The sequence below is a fragment of the Oncorhynchus clarkii genome, chromosome 1 (genome assembly GCF_045791955.1).
Source record: "Oncorhynchus clarkii lewisi isolate Uvic-CL-2024 chromosome 1, UVic_Ocla_1.0, whole genome shotgun sequence".
In the NCBI taxonomy this organism is placed as follows: domain Eukaryota; kingdom Metazoa; phylum Chordata; class Actinopteri; order Salmoniformes; family Salmonidae; genus Oncorhynchus; species Oncorhynchus clarkii.
In genome coordinates this window covers 16,541,439-16,554,072 of record NC_092147.1, presented here as the reverse complement: position 1 = coordinate 16,554,072, position 12,634 = coordinate 16,541,439, and the positions used below count along the sequence as shown (strand labels likewise).

The 12,634-nt window shown below is 42.3% G+C and overlaps 1 protein-coding gene across 1 annotated transcript; it reads left to right on the top strand.

Annotated features, from left to right (window-relative positions):
- Positions 1-322: 322 nt before the first annotated feature.
- Positions 323-11,475, top strand: LOC139410853 (furin-like). The gene is made up of 13 exons (XM_071156875.1): positions 323-430; positions 542-646; positions 750-845; positions 1,008-1,130; positions 1,508-1,584; positions 1,702-1,790; positions 1,902-2,074; positions 2,227-2,439; positions 2,715-2,815; positions 2,924-3,027; positions 3,502-3,619; positions 3,969-4,148; positions 11,283-11,475. Exons 1-13 carry the CDS (start codon positions 323-325, stop codon positions 11,473-11,475), a joined length of 1,680 nt encoding a protein of 559 aa, XP_071012976.1.
- The last annotated feature ends 1,159 nt before the right edge of the window (positions 11,476-12,634 follow it).

Below are 12,634 nucleotides of genomic sequence, written 5' to 3'. Positions count from 1 at the left end.
GTCCCAAATCATAGTCTTGTCAATGCCGTTACACAACGCAAAAGTGATCAAACAATGCACAGATACTTGCGCGCCAGTCTTGATTATCTGTGGCGGGAATATTAGTTATTGTTCACGCTCGTGTAGTAGGCCTATTCGAATGTCAAGTACAACCGTTAGTGATGAAACTGTCAACATCAGTTAAAATCAAGTTGTAGACATGAGAGTTAGCGAAATGAAAGGATTGCTTCTCTATGACCAACAATGTATCAGCTGATCAGTTCAAACAGCAGACAGAATGAGGTTTATCAGTTGCTTCTTGTGTATGTTGTATGTGTGCACAATGTATGCCGAGGTCATCTACACTAACATTTGGGCTCTACATTTGAATTGTACTCCTGAACAAATCAACAAGATTGCAAAGAAGCATGGTTTCCATAACCTAGGAAAGGTAAAACAATGTTAGTTCACTGTTTATGTCATATAATGATTTGTATTTTTATGTGTAGCTCTTTTGGCATATTATGACTAGCTAATTTCTTCTGGCATATTATATTTGTAGATATTTCCAGATGGCAACTATTACCATATGGAGCAAAGACAGGTGGCAAAACAATCATTGCAGGCACACTATTTGCATAATCTTATATTCAAAATGGACCCTAAGGTGAATAGCCAATAGGTCAATACTATCCAAAATTGGCTGGAATAACCAGTCCCAGCATTTCTCTTATTGTAATGAGTGTGATGATGTACTTTCTGTTTCATAGGTGCTTTGGTTTGCACAGCAATCTGGAAGGAGTAGAAAGAGAAGACACTCTTTCACAGTACCAACTGATCCATTTTTCAATCAGCAGTGGTACCTGGTATGTCAACATTAAGCTTCCATTTTTGTTTGAAGTATATTTCCTTAATACAAGCTCTTTACATTTTTATTCAGCCTGTTTTAGTTTTTTCTGCCTTGAGTGAAAACAAATGGTTATCCCCGTTTTAACAGAAAAAATAATGTATTCAAACTGCTTTTCCAGAGTGAGGCCTTTGATCAGAATGTGGTGGCTGCATGGGCTCGAGGCTACACAGGAAAAGGAGTGGTCGTGTCCATCTTAGACGATGGCCTAGAGACAAGCCACCCAGACATTGCTGAAAATTATGTGAGTTGTTATTATATACTTTTTTATTTAACCTTTATTTTAACAGGGAACACATTGAGACCTAGGTCTCTTTTACAAATGTGCCTTGTATAATACAACATAAATATACAGATTATACCCTATATATATTAAAATACAAAAACACATTAATGGGAAGCACAAATCACCCAGAAAAAGTTACATTCCTCCACAAAAATGTCCCCAATCAATACTTTAAATTGCCTGAATGGCACTAGAACATCAATATGAAATGTATTTAGAATTTTGTTCCAGCAATACAGTGCTGTAACAAAAATGGAAAAAGACAAATATTATTTAAAAAATTAAATACAAGTGGCAAATGATCCTTATAAAAACCTAATGTATTGTACCTGTAGGATCCACAGGCTAGCTATGACATGAACGATAATGACCCCAACCCAGACACCCAATACACTCTGACCAGACCAAAGAGGTAATTTGCTATGATGTTAAGATTTTAATGCAAGATATTACATCATGTATCATGTATGAAGTGCACTACGTAACAACATTCTGTATGGATGAACCCCTTTTGTATTCTGTTCCATAGGCATGGAACACGGTGTGCTGGGGTGGTGGCAGCGGTGGCAAATAATGGGGTGTGTGGGGTTGGAGTGGCATATCAGGCCAAGATCGGAGGTAAGTATTACCAATACATTCACTCATTTGGTCTCTTTTAATAGCATATAGAACTGTACTGCAATTATCCTGCTTTAATTTGTGTCCTGTTACTTGTTCTGTTTTGTCCAGGAGTTCGGATGTTGGATGGACAAGTGACTGACCTGATAGAAGCCATGTCCTTAAATTTGAATCAGCAACACATTGACATCTACAGCTCCAGCTGGGGACCTGAAGATTTGGGGACGAATTTGGAGGGGCCAAACACATTGGCCCAAGAAGCCTTTATCAGAGGCACTACCAATGTATGATACAACTTGTACTGGTTATCCTATATTACCTGTTTCATCAGTAGTGTCCATTTTGTTAGATAAGATAAAACAATGTAATCGGCATTGGCAACTAAAGCGGTAAGATCATACAATGAGTCTTAAAAAACATATTCAATACCTTACAGGGCCGAGGTGGCTTGGGTTCCATTTACGTCTGGGCTTCAGGCAATGGGGGCGCCAGCTTTGACAACTGCAACTGCGATGGCTACACCAACAGCATTTACACGTTGTCTGTTGGTAGTACCACTGAGAGGGGAACACTGCCCTTCTACAGTGAACCCTGCTCTGCCATTCTAACAACGACCTACAGTGGTGGCAGCTTTCATCACCGCAGTATTGTAAGTCTCTTTGTCCTCAACTCATCCCACACTAGTGTTTTTAACATCCATATATTTCTTTGAAAAGATGCATTTAGAGTGACAAAGCATTCTGTTAAATCTTTGACTAGTTTAGCATTAGTTTAATTGTGCTTAACAAAGTAGTCACATTAATGTAAAGGTTTGCTGAAGATGTGTGGAACTCTGAAAAAGGTCAATATTTATCTCACATTTACCACCTACAGCAACAGTAAGCAAAGCCTCAACAAAGTACCTGGATGTTGTTTCCCTTCCAGGTCACCACCGACCTGCATCAATCCTGCACCTCAGACCATACTGGGACCTCTGCCTCTGCCCCTCTGGCTGCTGGGATCATTGCACTGGCTCTGGAGGCAAAGTAACCATTCTCTTGTCTCTGTGCACCTGTAACTCAATAACCTATTTGTTGTAAGTTTGAGGCTTTGAGTCATTGAGAAAGATGATAATATCCCAACTTCTCCCACAGCCCGACACTCAACTGGCGTGATGTGCAACACCTCGTGGTGCGAGCATCTAGACCGGTAGATCTTCGAACGCATGATTGGCGGACCAATGGTGTTGGAAGACCTGGTGAGACATAAAGCACTACCTTCTAGTGTTAGGTAGTTGACCAGGGGCGGCAGGGTAGCCTAGTGGTTAGAGCGTTGGACTAGTAACTGGAAGGTTGCTAGTTCAAATCCCAGAGCTGACAAGGTACAAATCTGTCATTCTGCCGAATGGAGATCTCTCCATCATTATTTACCATCTCCAATTTACTAGGCCGTCATTGAAAATAAGAACTTGTTCTTGCCTAGTTAAATGAAGGTAAAAATAACATTTATTTTTTTAGGGAAACTGGGATGTGATTTGCTACACTGTAGGGCCAGAAATAGAGTTGAAATGAATGAACTGCTTTTAGACAGGCAGCCCAATTCTGATATTTTTTTCACTAATTGGTCTTTTGACCAATCAGGTTGGTCAAAAGACCAGTTAGTGGAAAAATATAAGAATTGGGCTGCCTGTGTAAACACAGCTATAGCATCATACACCTGATTTTTATTGTAGTCAGCCATTACTATGGATATGGGCTACTGGATGCAGGGAGACTGGTGGAGTTGGCCAGTAAATGGAAAGCAGTCAAACCTAAAAGGAAATGCACCATTGACCTCATTACCAGAGCCATGTAAGGAAAACACCATTGTCCTTTCATCTCACTTATGGATAGTTAGTAGGAAGACAGCCACTTAGTGTGTTCTATAGCTGTTTACAGTAAACATAAACATGATCGTCAGATTTTATTGAGCATAAACAGAAGTGGAGGCTGGTGGGAGGAGCTATAGGACGGGCTCATTGTAATGGCTGGGATGCAATGCATGGAACGGAGTCAAACATGTGGTTTCCATTTGTGTGGTGGGTGATACCATTCCATTAGCTCCTCCCACCAGCCACCACTGATAAAGTAATTCCACTAATTCATAATGCCAACTTGGCCAGTTAGATGTGTTATACCTGATGCTCTGTCTGTCTGATAGTGAACTCCGCAGGAAACTGACATTGAGGTGGAATGTGACAGCTTGTCACGGCACCAGGAACTGGATTCGGTCTCTGGAGCACATCCAGGCCCGTCTTACACTGACCTATAGCAGACGTGGAGATCTCTCCATCACCCTCATTAGCCCAAAGAAGACCATCTCCAATTTACTCACAACCAGGTAAGGCACAGCCAAGTCAATGGACAGAAAGATTGAAAGCAATACATAGAAGTGATTTAAAAAGTCATAGTCAATCAATTAATAACATTATAATACTCTTAGCAAAAAAAGGTCTTTAATTTACAATATATAGAATCTATGAGAAAAGAAAGGTTCAGAACTTTTGTGAAACATCACAGCACAGTGGAAAAATATATGGCAAATAGAATAAATTTCACATGCTGTTGTGCAAATGGAATAGACAACAGGTGGAAATTATAGGCAATTAGCAAGACACCCCCAATAAAGGAGTGGTTCTGCAGGTGGTGACCACAGACCACTTCTCAGTTCCTATGCTTCCTGGCTGATGTTTTGGTCACTTTTGAATGCTGGCGGTGCTTTCACTCTAGTGGTAGCATGAGACGGAGTCTACAACCCACACAAGTGGCTCAGGTAGTGCAGCTCATCCAGGATGGCACATCAATGCGAGCTGTGGCAAGAAGGTTTGCTGTGTCTGTCAGCGTAGTGTCCAGAGCATGGAGGCGCTACCAGGAGACAGGCCAGTACATCAGGAGACGTGGAGGAGGCCGTAGGAGGGCAACAACCCAGCAGCAGGACCGCTACCTCCGCCTTTGTGCAAGGAGGAGCAGGAGGAGCACTGCCATAGCCCTGCAAAATGACCTCCAGCAGGCCACAAATGTGCATGTGTCTGCTCAAACGGTCAGAAACAGACTCCATGAGGGTGGTACATGAGGGCCCGACGTCCACAGGTGGGGGTTGTGCTTACAGCCCAACACCGTGCAGGACGTTTGGCATTTGCCAAAGAACACCAAGATCGACAAATTCGCCACTGGCGCCCTGTGCTCTTCACAGATGAAAGCAGGTTCACACTGAGCACATGTGACAGGCGTGACAGAGTCTGGAGACGCCGTGGAGAACGTTCTGCTGCCTGCAACATCCTCCAGCATGACCGGTTTGGAGGTGGGTCAGTCATGGTGTGAGGTGGCATTTCTTTGGAGGGCCGCACAGCCCTCCATGGGCTCGCCAGAGGTAGCCTGACTTCCATTACCTACCGAGATGAGATCCTCAGACCCCTTGTGAAACCATATGCTGGTGCGGTTGGCCCTGGGTTCCTCCTAATGCAAGACAATGCTAGACCTCATGTGGCTGGAGTGTGTCAGCAGTTCCTGCAAGAGGAAGGCATTGATGCTATGGACTGGCCCGCCCGTTCCCCAGACCTGAATCCAATTGAGCACATCTGGGACATCATGTCTCGCTCCATCCACCAACGTCACGTTGCACCAAAGACTGTCTAGGAGTTGGTGGATGCTTTAGTCCAGGTCTGGGAGGAGATCCCTCAGGAGACCATCCGCCACCTCATCAGGAGCATGCCCAGGCGTTGTAGGGAGGTCATACAGGCACGTGGAGGCCACACACACACTACTGAGCCTCATTTTGACTTGTTTTAAGGACATTACATAAAAGTTGGATCAGCCTGTAGTGTAGTTTTCCACTTTAATTTTGATTGTGACTCCAAATCCAGACCTCCATGGGTTGATAGATTTGATTTCCATTGATCATTTTTGTGTGATTTTGTTGTCAGCACATTCAACTATGTAATGGTTGATGAAAAAAGTATTTAATAAGAATATTTCATTCATTCAGATCTAGGATGTGTTATTTTAGTGTTCCTTTTATTTTTTTGAGCAGTGTATATAGTATGTATAGGCTTCTACTTCCAGCTTAAGTGTTGTCGTCTACTACTTTACTCGAATTAGGGGAGGGATGGTAGGGTTAAGTGTGCCTTGAATTGTAAATAAATCACTGACAGTGTCACCAGAAAAGCACCATCACACCTCGTCCTCCATGCTTCACGGTGGGAACCACACATGCGGAGATCATCCGTTCACCTACTCTGCGTCTCAGACACAGAGGTTGGAATCAAAAATGTCAAATTTGGACTCATCAGACCAAAGGACAAATTTCCACCGGTCTAATGTCCATTGCTTGTGTTTCTTGGCCCAACAAGTTCCTTCTTCTTATTGGTGTCCTTTTTTAGTGTTTTTTTTGCAGCAAGTCGACCATGAAGGACTTATTCACACAGTCTCCTCTGAACAGTTGATGTTGAGATGTCTGTTACTTGAACTCTGTGAAGCATTTATTTGGGCTGCAATTTGAGGCTGGTAACTCTAATGAACTAATCCTCTGCAGCAGAGGTAACTCTGGGATCATCCTTTCCTGTGGCGGTCCTTATGAGATCCAGTTTATTCATAGTGCTTGATGGTTTTTGCAACTGCACTTGAATAAACTTTGAAAGTTCTTAATTTTCCGCATTGACTGACCTTCATGTCTTAGAGTAATGATGGACTGTCGTTTCTCTTTGCTTATTTGAGCTGTTCTTGCCATAATATGGACTTGGTCTATTACCAAATAGGGCTATCTTCTGTATACCAACCCTACCTTGTCACAACACAACTGATTGGCTCAAACGCATTAAGAAGGAAATAAATTCTACTATTTAACTTTTAAATAGGCACACCTGTTAATTGAAATGCATTCCAGGTGACTACCTCATGAAGCTGGTTGAGAGAATGCCAAGAGTGTGCAAAGCTGTCATCAAGGCAAAGGGTGGCTACTTTGAAGAATCTCAAAATATAAAATATATTTAGATTTGTTTAGCACTTTTTTGGTTACTACATGATTCCATATGTGTTATTTCATAGTTGATGTATTCACTATTATTCTACAATGTAGAAAATAGTAAAAATAAAGAAAAGGCCTGGACTGAGTAGGTGTGTCTAAACTTTTGACTGTGACTGTCAATGACTGTGACTATATATATATATATATATACACACACACACAACTTATTGTGGGAAGCTTGTGGAAGGCTATCCGAAACATTTGACCCAAGTTAAACAATTTTAAGGCAATTCTACCAAATACTAATTGAGTGTATGTAAACTTCTGACCCTGTCACGCCCTGACCTGCGTATTCTTTGTTTTCTTTATATATTTTGGTTAGGTCAGGGTGTGACATGGGTGATGTATGTGTTTTTGTACTGTCTAGGGGTTTTGTAGGTTTATGGGGTTGTTTACCATCTAGGTGTTTATGCATGTCTATGGTTGCCTAGATTGGTTCTCAATTAGAGGCAGCTGTTTATCGTTGTCTCTGATTGGGAACCATATTTAGGCAGCCAACCTCTTTGGGAATTTTGTGGGTTATTGTCTATGTGATGTTGCATGTTTGCACTCAGTGTTTATAGCGGTCACGTTCGTTTTGTTACTTTGTATAGTTTGTTTAAGTGTTCTTCGTCTTATTAAAGAAGATGTATTCATATCACGCTAAGCCTTGGTCTCCTCCATACGACGAACGTGACAGACCCACTAGGAATGTGAAATAAAAGCTGAAATAAATCAATCTCTCTACTATTATTCTGAAATTTCACATTCTTAAAATAAAGTGGTGATCCTAACTGACCTAAGACAGGGAATTTTTACTAGGATTAAATGTCAGGAATTGTGAAAAACTGAGTTTAAATGTATTTGGCTAAGGTTTATGTAAACTTCCGTCTTCAACTGTATATTGAACATTCAAGACACAATTATGCAGAAATAAAGGGAGGAGCCAGGAATATTTTCCACAATGGCAAGATCAGCTGACTCCTCGGCTTTCTAGAAAAAGTCATTATCTCTAAACTAGACTATGAACAAATCATAAACTCAGAAAAAAAGTCCCTTTTTCAGGACCCTGTCTTTCAAAGATAATTTGTAAAAATCCAAATAACTTCACAGATCTTCATTGTAAAGGGTTTAAACACTGTTTCCCATGCTTGTTCAATGAACCATAAACAATTAATGAACATGCACCTGTGGAACAGTCTTTAAGACACTAACAGCTTACAGACGGTAGGCAATTAAGGTCACAGTTATCAAAACTTATGACACTAAGGAGGCCTTTCTACTGACTCTGAAAAACAGTAAAAGAAATATGCCCAGGATCCCTGCTCATCTGCGTGAACGTGCCTTAGGCATGCTGCAAGGAGGCATGAAGACTGCAGATGTGGCCAGGGCAATACATTTCAATGTCCATACTGTGAGACGCCTAAGACAGCGCTACAGGGAGACAGGACGGACAGCTGATCGTTCTCGCAGTGGCAGACCACGTGTAACAACACCTGCACAGGATCAGTACATCCGAACATCACACCTGCGGGACAGGTACAGGATGGCAATAACAACTGCCCGAGTTACACCAGGAACGCACAATCCCTCCATCAGTGCTGACTTTCCGCAATAGGCTGAGAGAGACTGGACTGAGGGCTTGTAGGCCTGTTGTAAGGCAGGTCCTCACCAGACATCACCGGCAACAACGTCGCCTATGGGCACAAACCCACCGTTGCTGGACTAGACAGGACTGGCACAAAATGCTCGTCACTGACGAGTCGCGGTTTTGTCTCTCCAGGAGTGATGGTCGGATTTGCGTTTATCGTCTAAGAAATGAGCGTTACACCGAGGCCTGTACTCTAGAGTGGGATCGATTTTGGAGGTGGAGGGTCCGTTGTGGTCTGGGGTGGTGTGTTACAGCATCATCATTGCAAGCAATCTCAACGCTGTGCGTTACAGGGAAGACATCCTCCTCCCTCATGTGGTACCCTTCCTGCAGGCTCATCCTGACATGACCCTCCAGCATAACAATGCCACCAGCCATACTGCTCGTTCTGTGCGTGATTTCCTGCAAGACAGGAATGTCAGTGTTCTGCCATGGCCAAAGAAGAGCCCGGGTTCTCAATCCCATTGAGCACATCTGGGAGATGTTCCATTCCCCCCAGAAATGTCCAGGAACTTGCAGGTGCCTTGGTGGAAAAGTGGGGTAACATCTCACAGCAAAAACAGGCAAATCTGGTGCAGTCCATGAGGAGTGCACTGCAGTACTTAATGCAGCTGGTGGCCACGCCAGATATTGACTGTTTTTGAACCCCCCTTTATTCAGGTACACATTATTCAATTTCTGTTAGTCACATGTCTGTGGAACTTGATCAGTGCATGTCTCATTTGTTGAATCTTGTTATGTTCATACAAATATTTACACATGTTAAGTTTGCTGAAAATAAATTAAGTTGACAGTGAGAGGATGTTTCTTATTTTGCTGTTCATATATATATATATATATATATAGAGTATTTGAAGAAGTATTTGATACACTGCAGATTTTGCAGGTTTTCCCTTCTACAAAGCATGTAGAGGTCTGTAATTTGTATCATAGGTACACTTCAACTGTGAGAGATGGAATCTAAAACAAAAATCCAGAAAATCACATTGTATGATTTTTAAGTAATTAATTAGCATTTTATTGAATGACATAAGTATTTGATACATCAGAAATGCAGTCCTTAATATTTGGTACAGAAACCTTTGTTTGCAATTACAGAATTCATACGTTTCCTGTAGTTCTTGACCAGGTTTGCACACACTGCAGCAGGGATTTTGGCCCACTCCTCCATACAGACCTTCCCCAGATCCTTCAGGTTTCGGGGCTGTCGCTGGGCATTACGGACTTTCAGCTCCCTCCAAAGATGTTCTATTGGGTTCAGGTCTGGAGACTGGCTAGGCCACTCCAGGACCTTGAGATGCTTCTTACGGAGCCACTCCTTAGTTGCCCTGGCTGTGTGTTTTGGGTCGTTGTCATGCTGGAGGACCCAGCCACGACCCATCTTCAGAACTCTTATTGAGGGAAGGAGGTTGTTGGCCAAGATCTCGCGATACATGGCCCCATCCATCCTCCCCTCAATACGGTGCAGTCGTCCTGTACCCTTTGCAGAAAAATCATCCCCAAAGAATGATGTTTCCACCTCCATGCTTCACGGTTGGGATGGTGTTCTTGGGGTCGTACTCATCCTTCTTCTTCCTCCAAACACGTCGAGCGGAGTTTAGACCAAGAAGCTCTATTTTTGTCTCATCAGACCACATGACCTTCTCCCATTCCTCCTCTGGATCATCCAGATGGTCATTGGCAAACTTCAGACGGGCCTGGACATGCGCTGGCTTGAGCAGGGGGACCTTGTGTGCGCTGCAGGATTTTAATCCATGACGGCGTAGTGTGTTACTAATGGTTTTCTTTGAGACTGTGGTCCCAGCTCTCTTCAGGCCATTGACCAGGTCCTGCCGTGTAGTTCTGGGCTGATCCCTCACCTTCCTCATGATCATTGATGCCCCACGAGGTGAGATCTTGCATGGAGCCCTAGACCGAAGGTGATTGACCGTCATCTTGAACTTCTTCCATTTTCGAAAAATTGCGCCAACAGTTGTTGCCTTCTCACCAAGCTGCTTGCCTATTGTCCTGTAGTCCATCCCAGCCTTGTGCAGGTCTACAATTTTATCTCTGATGTCCTTACACAGCTCTCTGGTCTTGGCCATTGTGGAGAGGTAGTAGTCTGTTTGATTGAGTGTGTGGACAGGTGTCTTTTATACAGGTAACGAGTTCAAACAGGTGCAGTTAATACAGGTAATGAGTGGAGAACAGGTGTGCTTCTTTAAGAAAAACTAACAGGTCTGTGAGAGCTATGAGAGCTATATAATAAACATATCCAGGTGTTAGAATGGCCAAGTCAAAGTCCAGACCTGAATCCAATCGAGAATCTGTGGAAAGAACTGAAAACTGCTGTTCACAAATGCTCTCCATCCAACCTCACTGAGCTCGAGCTGTTTTGCAAGGAGGAATGGGAAAAAATGTCAGTCTCTCGATGTGCAAAACTGATAGAGACATACCCCAAGCGACTTACAGCTGTAATCGCAGCAAAAGGTGGCGCTACAAAGTATTAACTTAAGGGGGCTGAATAATTTTGCACGTCCAATTTTTCAGTTTTTGATTTGTTAAAAAAGTTTGAAATATCCAATAAATGTCGTTCCACTTCATGATTGTGTCCCACTCGTTGTTGATTCTTCACAAAAAAATACAGTTTTATATCTTTATGTTTGAAGCCTGAAATGTGGCAAAAGGTCGCAAAGTTCAAGGGGGCCGAATACTTTCGCAAGGCACTGTATATATATATACGGCATAATGGTGAAGTATCAGGGTTTCAATATGCAACAAGAGGTCCAAGTGTGACTCATCTTGTCTGTACTAAAATATTCTAATCCAATGTTGCTTCACAGGCCTTACGATAAAATGTCTACAGGTTTCTCAGACTGGACCTTCATGAGTACACACTGCTGGGATGAGGATCCCTGCGGATATTGGGTTCTACGGATAGAAAACAACGGAGATTCAACCAACAGAGGTACACTGACAAAAACAAAGATGTTTCAATTTGAGGTGTCAACTTCAATAACACAGCGAGTGTCTTAAAACTCATCTCTAGTATTTAAATGAAATTAGTTACAGAAAGAAATAGTACACAACATTAATTAGAAACAGAACATTTGTCATCTTTAACTAGTATTAGAAATTAAATGCACTCAGTGTGTCACGTCCTGACCTTAGTTCCTTTTTTATGTCTCTGTTTTGGTTTGGTCAAGGCGTGAGTTGGGGTGGGCATTCTATGTTTTGTGTTCTATTTCTATGTGTTTGGCCTGGTATGGTTCTCAATCAGAGGCAGCTGGGAATCGTTGTCTCTGATTGAGAACCATACTTAGGTAGCCTGTTTTTCCCACTTGAGTTGTGGGTAGTTATTTTCCATGTTAGTGCCACACGGGACTGTTTTGTTTGTGTCACGGTGTTATTATGTATTCTGTAGTGTTCAGTTTTACATGTTAAAATGGACACTTACCACGCTGCAAATTGGTCCGATCTCTCTTACTCCTCGTCAGAAGAAGAGGACGAGCGTTACAGTGCTGCAGCTGATGTAACAGAGGCTGGCACTGTTTGGCTCTCGCATTCTTCTTTTGTCGTCCTTCCTGTTCAAGCGCACACCTCATCAAAAGATACTACTCAATGTACTCATGATTTGTTTGTGTTCCATAATTTCTCACACAGTTATAATTTAGGACAGGATTTGTATGCTTTAGATTGTGCAATGGACGTTTTCTACAATGTACTCAAGCACAAACTCGTTTTTTTCTTTGTCCATAGGCGTCCTGTTGAAATTTCATCTGGAGTTACATGGGACAGATGAACGCATGGCAGGCCGTCGCATGGAGAGAGCAGTGATACAGCAGTGTGCAGTGGGGAACTCTGATGGCAGCTGTGAAGGTAGGCAGCAACATCAACCATACCCTGAATTTATACTGAACAAAAATATAAACTCAACATGTGACAATTAATGATTTTACTTATTTCAAATCAAATCAAATGTATTTGTCACATACACATGGTTAGCAGATGTTAATGTGAGTGTAGCGAAATAATTGTGCTTCTAGTTCTGACAATGCAGTAATAACCAACGAGTAATCTAACCTAACAATTCCAAAACTACTACCTTATACACACAAGTGTAAAGGGATAAAGAATATGTACATAAAGATATATGAATGAGTGGTACAGAACGGCATAGGCAAGATGCAGTAGA

What these genes read in the sequence shown, in the direction of transcription:
- LOC139410853 (XM_071156875.1), top strand. Translation starts at nt 323, where the DNA reads ATGTATGCCGAGGTCATCTACACTAACATTTGGGCTCTACATTTGAAT. An exon ending in TCAATCAGCAGTGGTACCTG is followed by an intron (nt 846 to 1,007) that starts GTATGTCAACAT and finishes CTGCTTTTCCAG; the next exon opens with AGTGAGGCCTTTGATCAGAA. An exon ending in GACCTCATTACCAGAGCCAT is followed by an intron (nt 3,620 to 3,968) that starts GTAAGGAAAACA and finishes TCTGTCTGATAG; the next exon opens with TGAACTCCGCAGGAAACTGA.